Raw genomic sequence first — 17,543 nt, 5'->3', positions numbered from 1 at the left:
CTATACTGGAACACACACTATACTGGAACACGCACTATACTGGAACACGCACTATACTGGAACACACACTATACTGGAACACACACTATACTGGAACACACACTATACTGGAACACACACTATACTGGAACACGCACTATACTGGAACACGCACTATACCGGAACACACACTATACCACAACACGCACTATACTGGAACACACACTATACTGGAACACGCACTATACCGGAACACACACTATACCACAACACGCACTATACTGGAACACGCACTATACCGGAACACACACTATACCACAACACGCACTGTACTGGAACACGCACTATACTGGAACACACACTATACTGGAACACGCACTATACCGGAACACACACTATACCACAACACGCACTATACTGGAACACACACTATACTGGAACACGCACTATACCGGAACACACACTATACCACAACACGCACTGTACTGGAACACGCACTATACTGGAACACACACTATACTGGAACACGCACTATACCGGAACACACACTATACTGGAACACGCACTATACCGGAACACACACTATACCACAACACGCACTATACTGGAACACACACTATACTGGAACACGCACTATACCGGAACACACACTATACCACAACACGCACTATACTGGAACACGCACTGTACTGGAACACGCACTATACTGGAACACACACTATACTGGAACACGCACTATACCGGAACACACACTATACCACAACACGCACTATACTGGAACACACACTATACTGGAACACGCACTATACCGGAACACACACTATACCACAACACGCACTGTACTGGAACACGCACTATACTGGAACACACACTATACTGGAACACACACTATACTGGAACACGCACTGTACTGGAACACGCACTATACTGGAACACGCACTATACCGGAACACACACTATACCACAACACGCACTGTACTGGAACACGCACTATACTGGAACACACACTATACTGGAACACGCACTATACTGGAACACGCACTATACTGGAACACGCACTATACTGGAACACGCACTGTACTGGAACACGCACTATACTGGAACACACACTATACTGGAACACGCACTATACCGGAACACACACTATACCACAACACGCACTGTACTGGAACACGCACTATACTGGAACACACACTATACTGGAACACACACTATACTGGAACACGCACTGTACTGGAACACGCACTATACTGGAACACGCACTATACCGGAACACACACTATACCACAACACGCACTGTACTGGAACACGCACTATACTGGAACACACACTATACTGGAACACGCACTATACTGGAACACGCACTATACTGGAACACGCACTATACTGGAACACGCACTGTACTGGAACACGCACTATACTGGAACACGCACTATACCGGAACACACACTATACCACAACACGCACTATACTGGAACACACACTATACTGGAACACGCACTATACCGGAACACACACTATACCACAACACGCACTGTACTGGAACACGCACTATACTGGAACACACACTATACTGGAACACACACTATACTGGAACACGCACTGTACTGGAACACGCACTATACTGGAACACGCACTATACCGGAACACACACTATACCACAACACGCACTGTACTGGAACACGCACTATACTGGAACACACACTATACTGGAACACGCACTATACTGGAACACGCACTATACTGGAACACGCACTATACTGGAACACGCACTGTACTGGAACACGCACTATACTGGAACACGCACTATACCGGAACACACACTATACTGCAACACGCACTATACTGGGTCATGCACTATACCCGGTCACGCACTATACTGGAACACGCACTATACTGGAACATGCACTATACCAGAACACGCACTATACCGGAACACGCACTATACCGGGTCACGCACTATACAGGAACACGCACTATACCGGGTCATGCACTATACCCGGTCACGCACTATACCGGAACACGCACTATACCACAACACGCACTATACTGGAACACGCACTATACTGGAACATGCACTATACCGGAACACGCACTATACCGCAACACGCACTATACTGGAACACGCACTATACTGGAACACGCGCTATACTGGAACACGCACTATACTGGAACATGCACTATACTGGAACACGCACTATACCGCAACACGCGCTATACCGGAACACGCACTATACCGGAACATGCACTATACCGGAACACGCACTATACCGCAACACACACTATACCGCAACACGCACTATACCGGGTCACGCACTATACAGGAACACGCACTATACAGGAACACGCACTATACTGGAACACGCACTATACTGGAACACACACTATACTGGAACACGCCCTATACTGGAACATGCACTATTCCGGAACACGCACTATACTGGAACACGCACTATACTGGAACATGCACTATTCCGGAACACGCACTATACCGGAACACGCACTATACCGCAACACGCACTATACTGGAACACGCACTATACCGGAACACGCACTATACCGGGTCACGCACTATACCGGAACACACACTATACCGGGTCACGCACTCCACCGGGTCACCAGAACATGCACTCCAGCTTCAGTATGGAGATTGCTAGGATTAAGCAGGAACGCCTCATACTCAGCACCCAGTGAATGAAGGGGTTTTACAGTGCCTCACCTGTCATGATGATACCGTCTGCAGCATTAACTTCATCGGCTAATTAACCTGCAGCTCGGAGCTTCCGGCAATCACACTTTGGCCACCTTCAACTCAACACGATTAATGCAGTCTACAATTCTCCTCCATCCACATTGCGTCAATATGCATCATCATATCCCCAGTATTGGCCCCGGCCCAAACACTGAATTAGATGCGAGACGATGAACAATATAAGCTCCTTTAAAATGATCCCGAGATTATTATCCTCCCCGTTTGTGAATAATGTTGGTTCAGTGTTTTAAACACCTGTAGGCAGCTACTCACACAATCATTGTGAAATAAGTCCGACATCCTGTAGTTCTGAAACTTGCATTGACAGAGCAGCCTGGGTGTGCTGCAAATAAGCAATACATCAAGGTACAATCTCTTAGGTTGCAGCTACTGGCAGGCTGCACAATCCACCAATCGCTGACATATGGCGATAATTGGTTTGGTTGCTTCAAATCCATTTACTTGAAGATCAGTTTTCAACTTACACCCAGAGGAATACCCCGCTGTAATTCCAATGTGTGTATATATGTGTGTCTGCGTGTGCATGTGTGTGTCTGCGTGTGCATATGTGTATGTGCACTTCTCTGGGTGTGTGTGTTTGTCTGTTTCTGTGTGTCTATGTGTATGTCTGCGTGTTTGTGTATGTGGATGTGTGTGAGTGAGTGAGTGCAAGACTGAGTGTGTGACACAGTGAGTGTGTGACAGAGCGAGTGTGTGTGTGACAGTGTGTGTGTGTGACACAGTGAGTGAGTGTGCGTGTGACACAGTGAGTGCGTGACAGAGCAAGTGTGTGTGTCTGTGAGTGAGTGTGAGTGTGTGACAGAGTGTGTGTGCGTGACAGAGTGAGTGAGTGTGTGTGACACAGTGGGTGTGTGACAGAGCGAGTGAGTGTGTGTGACAGTGAGCAAGCATGTGTGTGAGTTTGTGTGTGACAGTGAGTGAGTGAGTGTGTGTGTGTGACAGTGAGTGAGTGAGTGTGTGTGTGTGTCAGAGTGAGTGAGTGGGTGTGTGACAGTGAATTAATGTGTGTCAGAGTGAGTGCGTGTGTGTGACAGTGAGTGAGTGAGTGTGTGTGTGTGCCAGAGTGAGTGAGTGTGTGTGTGTGTGTGTGCCAGAGTGAGTGTGTGAGTGTGTGTGTGTGCCAGAGTGAGTGAGTGTGTGTGTGTGTGTGTGCCAGAGTGAGTGTGTGAGTGTGTGTGTGTGACAGAGTGAGTGAATGAGTGTGTGTGTGTGTGCCAGAGTGAGTGTGTGAGTGTGTGTGTGTGCCAGAGTGAGTGTGTGTGTGACAGAGTGAGTGAATGAGTGTGTGTGTGTGCCAGAGTGAGTGTGTGTGTGCCAGAGTGAGTGAATGAGTGTGTGTGTGTGCCAGAGTGAGTGTGTGTGTGACAGAGTGAGTGAATGAGAGTGTGTGTGCCAGAGTGAGTGTGTGGGTGTCAAAGTGAGTGAGTGTGTGAGTGAGTGTGTGAGTGAGTGTGTGAGTGAGTGTGTGAGTGAGTGGGCTGGATTCTCCCCTACCCGGCAGGGCGGTGGGGTCCCGGCGTGTCGGAACGCTGTGAACCACTCCAGCGCCGGGCCGCCCCAAAGGTGCGGAAGTGTAGCACGGTAGCATGGTGGTTAGCATAAATGCTTCACAGCTCCAGGGTCCCAGGTTCGATTCCCGGCTGGGTCACTGTCTGTGCGGAGTCTGCACGTTCTCCCCGTGTGTGCGTGGGTTTCCTCCGGGTGCTCCGGTTTCCTCCCACAGTCCAAAGATGTGCAGGTTAGGTGGATTGGCCATGCTAAATTGCCCGTAGTGTCCTAATAAAAGTAAGGTTAAGGGGGGGGGAGGGGGAGGGGGGGTGTTGGGTTACGGGTATAGGGTGGATACGTGGGTTTGAGTAGGGTGATCATGGCTCGGCACAACATTGAGGGCCGAAGGGCCTGTTCTGTGCTGTACTGTTCTATGTTCTAAGTCTCCTCACCTTTAGGGGCCAATCCCTGACCTTGAGGGGCTAGGCCCGCGCCGGAGTGGTTGGCGCCCCACCAGCCGGCGGGAACGACCTTTGGCGCCACGCCAGCCGGGGCCGAAGGGACTTAGCCGGCCGGCGGAAGTCTGCGCATGCAGCTGCTGACGCCATCCCCGCGCATGCACAGGGGGGGGGGTCACTTCCGCCTCGGCCATCGTGAAGACCATGGCAAAGGCGGAAGGAAAAGAGTGCCCCCACGGCGCAGGCCCACCTGCCGATCGGTGCCCCCCCCCCCTCCCCCCCCCGAACCCCAGAGCCCTGGTCCCGCCGGTAAGGTCGGTGGTTTGATCGCCGCCGGCAGGATCGGCATGACAGCAGCGGGACTTCGGCCCATCGCAGGCCGGAGAATCGCCGGGGGGGGGGGGGGGGGGGGGGGGGGGGGGGGGGGGGGGGGGGCGGCGACAGGCGCGGCACGATTGCTGCCCCCGCCGAATCTTTGGTGCCGGAGACTTCGGGAGACGGCGGGGGCGGGATTCACGCCGGCCCCCGGCGATTCTCCGACCCGGCGGGGGGGGGGGGTCGGAGAATCCCGCCCAGTGTGTGTGTGTGAGTGTGTGACAGAGTGAGTGTGTGACAGAGTGAGTGTGTGACAGAGTGAGTGTGTATGTGACAGAGTGAGTGTGAGTGTGTGACAGAGTGAGTGTGTGACAGAGTGAGTGTGTATGTGACAGAGTGAGTGAGTGTGAGTGTGTGACAGAGTGAGTGTGTATGTGACAGAGTGAGTGTGTGTGTGTGTGTCAGAGTGAGTGAGTGTGAGTGTGTGACAGAGTGAGTGTGTATGTGACAGAGTGAGTGTGTATGTGACAGAGTGAGTGTGTGTGTGTGTGTCAGAGTGAGTGAGTGTGAGTGTGTGACAGAGTGAGTGTGTATGTGACAGAGTGAGTGTGTATGTGACAGAGTGAGTGTGTGTGTGTGTCAGAGTGAGTGAGTGTGAGTGTGTGACAGAGTGAGTGTGTGTGTGACAGAGTGAGTGTGTGTGTGACAGAGTGAGTGTGTGTGTGTGTGTGTGTGTGACAGAGTGAGTGTGTATGTGACAGAGTGAGTGTGTATGTGACAGAGTGAGTGTGTGTGTGTGTCAGAGTGAGTGAGTGTGCGTGTGTGTCAGAGTGAGTGAGTGTGAGTGTGTGACAGAGTGAGTGTGTATGTGACAGAGTGAGTGTGTATGTGACAGAGTGAGTGTGTGTGTGTGTGTCAGAGTGAGTGAGTGTGAGTGTGTGACAGAGTGAGTGTGTATGTGACAGAGTGAGTGTGTATGTGACAGAGTGAGTGTGTGTGTGTGTCAGAGTGAGTGAGTGTGAGTGTGTGACAGAGTGAGTGTGTGTGTGACAGAGTGAGTGTGTGTGTGTGTGTGTGACAGAGTGAGTGTGTGTGTGTGTGTGTGTGTGTGTGTGTGTGACAGAGTGAGTGTGTGTGTGTGTGTGTGTGTGACAGAGTGAGTGTGTATGTGACAGAGTGAGTGTGTATGTGACAGAGTGAGTGTGTGTGTGTGTCAGAGTGAGTGAGTGTGCGTGTGTGTCAGAGTGAGTGAGTGTGAGTGTGTGACAGAGTGAGTGTGTATGTGTGTCAGAGTGAGTGAGTATGTGACAGAGTGAGTGTGTGACAGAGTGAGTGTGTATGTGACAGAGTGTGTGTGTGTGTGACAGAGTGAGTGTGTGTGTGTGTCAGAGTGAGTGAGTATGTGACAGAGTGAGTGTGTGTGTGTGTCAGAGTGAGTGAGTGTGAGTGTGTGACAGAGTGAGTGAGTGTGAGTGTGTGACAGAGAGTGTGTATGTGACAGAGTGAGTGTGTGTGTGTGACAGAGTGAGTGTGTGTGTGTGACAGAGTGAGTGTGTGTGTGTGTCAGAGTGAGTGAGTATGTGACAGAATGAGTGTGTGTGTGTGACAGAGTGAGTGTGTGTGTGTGTCAGAGTGAGTGAGTATGTGACAGAGTGAGTGTGTGTGTGTGTCAGAGTGAGTGAGTATGTGACAGAGTGAGTGTGTGTGTGTGACAGAGTGAGTGTGTGTGTGTGTCAGAGTGAGTGAGTGTGAGTGTGTGACAGAGTGAGTGAGTGTGAGTGTGTGACAGAGAGTGTGTATGTGACAGAGTGAGTGTGTGTGTGACAGAGTGAGTGTGTATGTGACAGAGTGAGTGTGTGTGTGTGACAGAGTGAGTGTGTGTGTGTGACAGAGTGAGTGTGTGTGTGTCAGAGTGAGTGAATGAGTGTGTGTGTGTGACAGAGTGAGTGAGTGTGTGTGACAGAGTGAGTGTGTATGTGTCAGAGTGAGTGAGTGTGTGTGACAGAGTGAGTGTGTGTGTGTGACAGAGTGAGTGTGTGTGTGTGACAGAGTGTGTGTGTGTGACAGAGTGAGTGTGTGTGTGTCAGAGTGAGTGTGTGTGTGTCAGAGTGTGTGTGTGTGTGTCAGAGTGTGTGTGTGTGACAGAGTGAGTGTGTGTGTGTGACAGAGTGAGTGTGTGTGTGTCAGAGTGAGTGTGTATGTGTCAGAGTGAGTGTGTGTGTGTGACAGAGTGAGTGTGTATGTGTCAGAGTGAGTGTGTGTGTGTGACAGAGTGAGTGTGTGTGTGTCAGAGTGAGTGTGTATGTGTCAGAGTGAGTGTGTGTGTGTGACAGAGTGAGTGTGTATGTGTCAGAGTGAGTGTGTGTGTGTGACAGAGTGAGTGTGTATGTGTCAGAGTGAGTGTGTGTGTGTGACAGAGTGAGTGTGTATGTGACAGAATGAGTGTGTGTGTGTGACAGAGTGAGTGAGTGAGTGTGTGTGTGTCAGAGTGAGTGAGTATGTGACAGAATGAGTGTGTGTGTGTGACAGAGTGAGTGAGTGTGTGTGTGTGTCAGAGTGAGTGTGTGTGTGTCAGAGTGAGTGAATGAGTGTGTGTGTGTGACAGAGTGAGTGAGTGTGTGTGACAGAGTGAGTGTGTATGTGACAGAGTGAGTGTGTGTGTGTGACAGAGTGAGTGTGTATGTGACAGAGTGAGTGTGTGTGTGTGTCAGAGCACTCATTAGTCATCCAAAACACTCTTATTTGCCAGTCCATACCTTACATTGAGTCTCTCCTCCTCTCAACAGTGGTACTGTGACTGGATTAGTAATCCTGGGCACGATCTGGGGATCCAGGGCACGATCTGGGGATCCAGGGCACGATCTGGGGATCCAGGGCACGATCTGGGGATCCAGGGCACGATCTGGGGATCCAGGGCACGATCTGGGGAGCCAGGGCACGATCTGGGGATCCAGGGCACGATCTGGGGATCCAGGGCACGATCTGGGGAGCCAGGGCACGATCTGGGGATCCAGGGCACGATCTGGGGATCCAGGGCACGATCTGGGGATCCAGGGCACGATCTGGGGATCCAGGGCACGATCTGGGGATCCAGGGCACGATCTGGGGATCCAGGGCACGATCTGGGGATCCAGGGCACGATCTGGGGATCCAGGGCACGATCTGGGGATCCAGGGCACGATCTGGGGATCCAGGGCACGATCTGGGGAGCCAGGGCACGATCTGGGGATCCAGGGCACGATCTGGGGATCCAGGTTCAAATCCCACCAATTCAATCAAAATCTGGAATTAAAAGTCTAACATTGACCACGATTGTTGTAAAAACCCATCTGGGTCACTAATGTCCCCTTTAGGGGAGGGAAATCTGCCGCCCTGACCCGGTCTGGCCTACACGTGACTCCAGGCCCCACACAGCGATGTGGCTGACTCCGAACCGGCCCTCTGGAATGGCCGAGGGAGACACTCAGTTCGATGGCAATGAGGATGGGCAACAAATACTGGGCACGGCCCAGCGACGCCTACATCCCGGAAGAGAAATGAACCCTCTTCCTTTTCCCCCAGCCACTTTGTAGTGTTTCCCTCCTTAAACAGAAATCAGCTCAGCCTTTAATCCGTCGCTGCTCAGCTTAGCCATTGCCTTTCTGAATGTGCTGCATAAATACAGGGACAGGTTGCAGGCTCCACAATGGGCCTGGGTTGGAGAACGCGCATGGAGAGAGTTTGCAAACCCGTTTGGATGGCATCGGTCCACACATACCATCTGCTTCTGGTGCTGCTCATGGCGAAGAAATTAAGTTATTCACTGCGTATGTTGTACAATGCCATTTCCAGAATGCTGTCTCGCCTTTAATGCACTCTACATCAAGGACAGCACGGTGGCACGGTGGTTAGCACAATTGCTTCACAGCTCCAGGGTCCCAGGTTCGATTCCCGGCTTGGGTCACTGTCTGTGCGGAGCCTGCACGTTCTCCCCGTGTGTGCGTGGGTTTCCTCCGGATGCTCCGGTTTCCTCCCACAGTACAAAGATGTGCGGGTTAGGAGGATTGGCCGTGTAAAATTGCCCCTTAGTGTCAAAAAGGTCAGGTAAGGTTACTGGATTACGGGGCAGGGTAGGAGCCTGACCCCAGGTAGGGAGCTCTTTCAGAGGGTCAGGCAGACTCCATGGGCCGAATGGCCTCTTTCTGCACTGTAGGGATTCATGACATCAGCATTACTAAAGGTATGAGTTAACATTAACATTATTTCCTTAGGGTTACAACACTATAGGAGAAAAGGGATTTGCATTTAGCACTATTCACAACCGCCAGTCCTCCTTACTAACATCTGGGGACTTGTGCCAAAGTTGGGAGAGCTGTCTCTCAGGCTAGGCAAGCCACAGCCTGACATAGTCATACTCCCAGAATCATACCTTATAGACAATGTCCCAGACACCACTGTCACCATCCCTGGGTATGTCCTGTCTCTCCGGCAGGACAGACCCAGTAGAGCTGGGCGGGGGCACAGTGTGATACAGTCGGGAGGGAGTTGCCCTGGGAATCCTCAACATCGACTCTGGACCCAATGAAGTCTCGTGACTTCAGGTTGAACATGGGCCAGGAAACCTCCTGCTGATTACCAAGTACCGGCCACCATCAGCTGAGGAATCCGTACTCCTCCATGTTGAACAGCACTTGGAGGAAGCACTGAGGATGGCAAAGGGCACAGAATATGCTCTGGGTGGGGGCCTTCAATGTCCATCATCAATGGCTCGGTAGTACCCCCACAGACCGGGCTGGCCAGGTCCCAAAGGACATCGCTGCTAGACTGGGACTGCGAAAGGTGGTGAGGGAACCAACAAGAGGGAAGAACATACTTTTTTTTTCTTTCTTTTTTTTTTAAATTTAGATTAGCCAATTATTTTTTCCAATTAAGGGGCAATTTAGCGTGGCCAATCCACCTACTCTGCACATTTTTGGGTTGTGGGGGCGAAACCCACGCAGACACGGGGAGAACGTGCAAACTCCACACGGACAGTGACCCAGAGCCGGGATCGAACCTGGGACCTCAGCGCCGTGAGGCGGTTGTGCTAACCACGGGAAGAACATACTTGACCTCATCCTCAGCAACCTGCCTGCTGTAGGTACATCTGTCCATGACAGTATCGGGAGGAATGATCACCGCACAGTCCTTGTGGAGACAAAGCCCCATCTTCACATTGAGGATACCCTCCATCGTGCTGTGTGGCACTACCACCGTGCTGAATGGGACGGACTTCGAACAGATCTAGCAACTCAAGATTGGGCATCCATGAGGCGCTGTGGGCCATCAGCAGGAGAATTGTATTCAACCACAATCTGCAACGTCATGGCCCAGCATATTCCCCACTCTACCATTAGCACCAAGCCAGGGGATCAACCCTGGTTCAGTGAAGAGTGCAGGAGAGCATGCCAGGAGCAACATCAGGCAAACCGAAAAATGGGGTGTCAGCCTGGTGAAGCTACAGCACAGGACTACCTGTGTGCCCAACAGCATAAGCAGCAAGTTCTAGACAGAGCGAAGCCATTCCACAAGCAATATCAGACCTAAGCTCTGTAGTACTTGCCACATCCAGCCGTGAATGGTGGTGGACAATTAAACAACTCACTGGAGGAGGAGGCTCCACAAATATCCCCATCCTCAATGATGGAGGAGCCCAGCCCATCCGTGCAAAAGACAAGGTTGAAGCATTCGTAGCAATCTTCAGCCAGAAGTGCCAAGTGATCCATCTCGGTCTCCTCCGGAGGTCCCCAGCATCACAGATGTCAATTTTCAGCCAATACGATTCACTGGATGTGATATCAAGAAACGCTGAAGGCATTAGATCCTGCAAAGGCTCTGGGCCCTGACAATATCCCAGCAATAGCACTGAAGACCTGTGCTCCAGAACTTGCCGTACCCCTAGCCAAGCTGTTCTAGTACAGCTACAACACTGGCATCTACCCAGCAATGTGGAACATTGCCCAGGTGTGTCCTGTACTCCATGCAACAGGAAAAATCCAACTTGGCCAATTTCTGCCCCATCTCCTCTCCACCATCGCCAAAATGATGGAAGGGGTCATCAACAATGTTATCAAGCGACACTAACTTAGCAATAACCTGCTCACGGACACTCAGTTTGGGTTCTGCCAGGGTCACTCAGCTCCTGACCCCATTACAGCCTTGGTTCAAACATGGACAAAAGAGCTGAATGCCAGAGGTGAGGTGAGAGTGACTGCCCATTGGCATCAAGGCAGCATTTGACCGAGTGTGGCATCGAGGAGCCCGAGCTAAACTGGAGTCAATGGGAATCAGGGGGGGAAACTCTCCGCTGGTTGGGGTCATACCCGGCACAAAGGAAGATGGTTGTGGTGGGTGGAGGTCAATCATCTCAGTTCCAGGACATCACTGCAGGAGTTCCTCAGGGTAGTGTATCAGGTCCAACCATCTTCAGCTGCTCCATCAATGATCTGCCTTCCATCATAAGGTCAGAAGTGGGGATGTTTGCGGATGACTGCACAATGTTCGGCATCATTCACGACTCCTTAGATAATGAAGTGTCCAAATGCAGCAAGACCTGGACAATATCCAGGCTTGGGGCTGACACGTGGCAAGTTACATTCGCGCCACACAAGTGCCAGGCATTGACCATCTCCTACAAGAGAGGATCTAATCATCACCCCTTGACATTCAACGGCATTACCATCTCTGAATACCCCACAATCAACATCCTGGAGGTTACCATGAATCAGAAACTGAACTGGACTAGCGATACTTATCCAGTGGATACCAGGGGAGGTCAAAGGCCAGGGATCCTACGGTGAGTAACTCACCTCCTGACCCCCCAAACCCTGTCCACCATCTACAAGGCACAAGTCAGGAGTGTGATGGACTCTCCACTTGCCTGGATGAGCCCAGCCCATGGACACTGGCGGAACCCAAACTAAGGGTCCATGAGCAGGTCATTGCTGAATAAGTGCAGTTCCGACTCAACAAGGTCGACACCATCCAGGACAAAGCAGCCCCGCTTGATTGCCGCTCCTTCCACAAACATTCAAACCTCCCACGCCAACAAACAGCGGCAGTCGTGTGTGCCCTCTACAAGATGCACTGCAGCAAGGGCAGCACGGTGGCAGAGTGGTTACCACGACTGCCACACGGAGCCGAGGACCCGGGTTCAAATCCAGCCCCGGGTCACTGTCCGTGTGGAGTTTGCCCATTCTCCCCGTATCTGAGTGGGTATCACCCCCACAACCCAAAAAGATGTGCAGGGTAGGTAGCTTGGCGACGCTAAAATTGCCTCTTAATTGGGAAAACAAGAACTCTAAATTCATATTTTTAAAAAGGGATGCACTGCTGTAACTCACCAAGGTTCCTTAGACACCACCTTCCAAACCCACGACCACTACCATCTAGAAGGACAAGAGCAGCAGATACCTGGGAACCCCACCACCTGGAGGTTCCCTTCCCAGTCACTCACCACCCTGACTTGGAAACATATCGGCCGTCCCTTCACTGTCGCTGGGGCAACACCCTCCCTAACAGTATAGTGGGTCACTGGCTAGGCCCAGCATTTGTTGCCCATCCCTAATTGCCCCTTGAGATGGTGTGGGGGGGGGGGGGAACCGCTTTCTTGATCCGATGCAGTCCATATGGTGCAGGTACACGCACTGTGCTGCTAGGGAGAGTGCCAGGATTTTGATACAGCGACAGCGAAGGAGCGGCCGATAGTTTTGCAAGTCAGGGCGGTGAGTGACTTGGAGGGGAAGCTCCAGGTGGTGGGGTTCCCAGGTATCTGCTGCCCTTTGTCCTCCTAGATGGTAAAGATCGAGGGTTTTGAAGGTGCTTTGGTGAGTTCCTGCAGTGCATGTTGTACGTGGTGCACACGTTGCTACTGTGCTATTGAAAGTAGTGGGGGAATGGGGGGGGAGAAGTTAAGGAAGGACCACCTGCCAAAATACCTTTGCAACAAGGTGAATGGTCCCTCTTGACGTGGCAACATGTTGCCAAGGGGCAAGAGCAGAGGTGCCAGAGCAGAGGTGGCAATTTCTCCCAACAGTATCATCCAGCTCCCCACCTATTCCCACCACCCACCCCTTTGTACGCAGCACGTGTGACAGCAGTCTGTCTTTGAGAGGTCTCCACGCAAAATGCTACAAATCCATTTAAGCCAGTGAAAGCAATCCCTCACAAGCCCGGGAGAGGCTGCAATTAGATTAGGTTTCCAGCTGAAATTGAAACCATTAGTTCCATATTGACCCCCCCCGACCTCGGAAAGTGCTTTGGAAATAAAATTACACAGCCGGAGACAAAAAGAAAATACGTAAAGGCCTGCCGTGCACAGGCACTGAACAGACGGCCACTTCTGCAGACATTGCTGCAGCTAACCAGTGGCTCTGAGGAAAGGGGGCAATAATGGGAACCACTGATCAGGTCTGGTCAGTGAGGATGGATGAGGCAGAGAACTCGAGGAGTCAATGGGCAATGGGTTAATTCTTTATTAAAACCAACAACTCTCTTGTTATCCTTCAGAGTAAAGGCACATGTACACCCAAACTAAAGTTTATTCCTATAAGACAGCCACAATAAATCGATAGTGTCATGTGAGAGTACCTTTAAGAAATGGGTGTTTACTACTTGGAGCAGCAGGGTAGCATGGTGGTTAGCATCAATGCTTCACAGCTCCAGGGTCCCAGGTTCGATTCCCGGCTGGGTCACTGTCTGTGTGGAGTCTGCACGTCCTCCCCCTGTGTGCGTGGGTTTCCTCCGGGTGCTCCGGTTTCCTCCCACAGTCCAAAGATGTGCGGGTTAGCTGGATTGGCCATGCTAAATTGCCCGTAGTGTCCTAATAAAAGTAGGGTTAAGGGGGAGGTTGTTGGGTTATGGGTATAGGGTGGATACGTGGGTTTGAGTAGGGTGATCATGGCTCGGCACAACATTGAGGGCCGAAGGGCCTGTTCTGTGCTGTACTGTTCTATGTTCTATGTTCTACTGCAGTGATGTCAGAGAGTGGGTGGAGCTGTGCTGTCTGTCAGCTTTTTACTTTCGTTTTTGAGCAGGCTGCAGGCTGTGTTTTAGTTTCGATTTCAGTGTTGGAGCTGAAGCCAGACAGAGCAAGCGTACTGTTGATCTCTCTGACATCAAAAGACTATCTCTTGATCATTTGGTGAATTCAGAATTATAAATGTTCGCAGTAGTGACTTTAACCTGATGTGCTTCTGGTAAAAGGTGTTTAAGTCTTATGGATGTTAAAAGGAAAGCTGAATGGATTACTTAGTGTTGTATTCTTTGGGGGCTGTATTTGAATTGATGGTTGCTAAGATGTTCACTGTATGTTTTAAAAAGGTTAATTTGAGTTCATAGAATAAACATTGTTTTGCTTTAAAAAATACTTTTCCATTTCTGCTGTACCACACCTGCAGAGTGGGCCGTGTGCTCCCCATACCACAATCTAGTAAAAGTTGTGGGTCAGGTGAACTCCATGATACACTTTGGGGCTCTCTAAACCCTGGTCCATAACAATGGGGAATTCAGAAGAAACTCCTTTGCCGGGAGGATTGTGAGAAGGTGGAACCCACCACCACAATGAATTGAGACGATTCACGTTGACACATGTAAGGTGCAGTTCAATGCACACAAGGCAGGGAAAGGAATAGGGAATACAGGTAAAGGTTTGATAAAGAGGATTGTCGGGAGGCATGTGTATTGTCCACCAGTTACAAGTCAGGAGTGTGATGGAATACTCCCCACTTGCCTGGATGAGTGCAGCTCCAACACTCAAAAAGCTCGACACCATCCAGGACAAAGCAGCCCCGCTTGATTGGCACCCCGTCCACCACCTTCAACATTCGCTCCCTCCAACATTGGCACACAGTGGCAGCCATGTGTACCATCGACAAGATGCACCACAGGAACTTACCAAGCCGACGCCAACTTGCAAACCCCTGACTTCTACCTCAGAGAAGGACAAAGGTGGCAGACACCTGGGAACATCACCACCCGCAATTTCCCCGACGAGCCGCCCACTATCCTCTTTTTATATGAATTTAGAGGCCCGTTATTTTTTTTCCAATTAAGGGGCAATTTAGCATGGCCAACCCACCAACCCAACACATCTTTGGGTTGTGGGAGCGAAACCCACGCAAACACGGGGAGAATGTGCAAACCCCACACGGACAGTGACACAGAGCCGGGATGGAACCGGGGTACTCGGCGCTGTGAGGCAGCAGTGCTAACCACTGCGCCACCGTGCCTCTCCCCCCCCCCCTGACTTGGACATTTATCGGCCGTTCCTTCACTGTCGCTGGGTGAAAACCCTGGAGGTCCTACCCTAACAGCACTATGGGGGTACCTACACCACATGGACTGCAGTGGGTCAAGAAGGCAGCTCACCCACCACCTTCCCCAGGGGCAATTATTGGGCGGCACGGTGGCACAGTGGCTAGCACTGTTGCTTCACAGCTCCAGGTCCCAGGTTTGATTCCCGGCTTGGGTCACTGTCTGTGCGGAGTCTGCATGTTCTCCCCGTGTCTCACTACCTGTCTCACAAGGGGCGGCGCAGTGTTAATAATAATAATAATCTTTATTGTCACAAGTAGGTTTACATTAACACTGCAATGAAGTTCCCGTACCAGCCTCCCCGGACAGGCGCCGGAATGTGGCGACTAGGGGCTTTTCACAGTGACTTCATTGAAGCCTACTTGTGACGATAAGTGATTTTCATTTCATTTCATTTCAAGTTACTGTGAAAAGCCGGCGCCTGTTCAGGTACACGGAGGGAGAATTCAGAATGTCCAATTCACCTAACAAGCATGTCTTTCGGGACTTGTGGGAGGAAACCGGAGCGGCCGGAGGAAACCCACGCAGACACGGGGGAGAACGTGCAGACTCCGCACAGACAGTGACCCAAGCCGGGAATCGAACCCGGGACCCTGGAGCTGTGAAGCCACAGTGCTACCCACTGTGCCACCGTGCCGCCCTACACTGCTGCCTCACGGCTCTGAGGTCCCGGGTTCGATCCCGGCTCTGGGTCACTGTCCGTGTGGAGTTTGCACATTCTCCCCCTGTCTGCGTGGGTCTCACCCCCACAACTCAAAAGCTAGGTGGATTGGCCAGGCTAAATTGCCCCTTAATTGGAAAATAATAATTGGGTACTCTAAATTTATTTTAAAAATATATATTCTTTTAAACTACCAGCCTCACATGGTTGCCCGCCCATCCTCTGTACCCCACCCCCAATCCTGTCCTTACGGAAATCTGGTTTGAAAGGCTTGGTGGGGGTGGGTGTGGGGATGGGGGGGGGGGGGGGGGGGGGGGGGAGGGGGGGGTTGTTTTTAGCTCCAGCCCACCCTCATCGCCAAATCGAGTGGGGGCTCTATTTCCAGCCCACTGGCAGTCCTGAGGGTACAAAGGGGCGTTATATGAATGCAAAGTTATTGGCTTTTTGCCCACCACAAAGCTCTCACCCACCCCACGCCAACCCCCCGCATCAACCCCCCCCCCCCCCCACACCCCATCCCCCACCCACTCTTAGAACCACTTGGATCGAGTTGCAAGCACTTGAAGCCAGGAGGGAATGGCGCAAGGGTTTGCCCCAGAGGCGCAGGTGGTGCAGGTGACGCAGAGGGAGAAAACAAGAGCAGGCTTTGGGAAGCGGCCGGGTCTGTGAGGATGGTTTCGTTGGCAGAGACGAAGGGGGTGACATCTGCTCTCACCTCCCATCGCCTGTGGCAACGCACAGACTCCTGGCGGTAACACTGCAAAAGCTCTGCTAATTCTGCACAATACCAAAAGCTGTTTCACCTATGACAGCAGATGGCTGCAGGAGCTTTCACGCCATCACTCCCCAACCGCCCCCCCCCCCCCCCCCCCCCCGCCTCACCCCCACCCCCACCCCCAGCCACAACGTGACAAAGAAAACGAAGACACAACAGATGACACAAGGGGCTGAAATGAGAATCCTAATTTCCTTCATCGCAAAGAACACCAGAAGCACGTTCCCCTCCAGGCCAAGTCCCGGAAACCCAATCGGAACATTTTAAATTTAGACTGCGAGGTAAGTTGTTCCCGCATTTCACGTCAGGAGGGGTTTGCCTGAGATCCCATTTGCTGCCTGAGTTTCGAATCGCATGACCTTTCACCTCCTGCCCGACCGAGCAGTCAATCTTCACATCGCCACTATTTTTTTTTTTGAATTTTAGAGTACCCAATTCATTTTTTCCAATTAAGGGGCAATTTAGCGAGGCCAATCCACCTACCCTGCACATCTTTGGGTTGTGGGGGTGAGACCCACGCAGACACGGGGAGAATGTGCAAACTCCACACGGACAGTGACCCAGAGCCGGGATCGAACCCGGGACCTCAGCGTCGTGAGGCAGCAGTGCTAACCACTAGGCCACCGTGCTGCCCTGTAAATTATGCATGATGCCATGCAGGAGACCGGTGCTGGCCTTTGCAGGAGCAGGAAGGGTTAACCTTACAGAGGAACTGGATTTTGGTGGGTCAGTGATGTGGTTAATTCCCAGAACGAACAGGCG

The 17,543-nt window shown here is 51.6% G+C and overlaps 1 protein-coding gene across 2 annotated transcripts in view; it reads right to left on the bottom strand.

Moving 5' to 3' along the window:
• Positions 1-17,543, bottom strand: part of eml2 (EMAP like 2) — a 118,927-nt gene that overhangs the window by 89,764 nt on the left and 11,620 nt on the right. Inside the window, exon 1 of one of the 2 annotated variants that reach the window (XM_038785921.1) lies at positions 2,699-2,850. The exons of the other annotated variant lie outside the window; for it this stretch is intronic. Coding sequence (XP_038641849.1) covers positions 2,699-2,705 — 7 coding nt within the window. The 5' untranslated portion in view covers positions 2,706-2,850. Of the gene's footprint in view, positions 1-2,698; positions 2,851-17,543 lie in introns of those variants that run through there. 2 annotated transcript variants of the gene reach the window in all.

This window comes from Scyliorhinus canicula, chromosome 27 (assembly GCF_902713615.1).
Source record: "Scyliorhinus canicula chromosome 27, sScyCan1.1, whole genome shotgun sequence".
Classification (NCBI taxonomy): Eukaryota; Metazoa; Chordata; class Chondrichthyes; order Carcharhiniformes; family Scyliorhinidae; genus Scyliorhinus; species Scyliorhinus canicula.
This window is presented reverse-complemented; position numbering and strand designations above follow the sequence as displayed.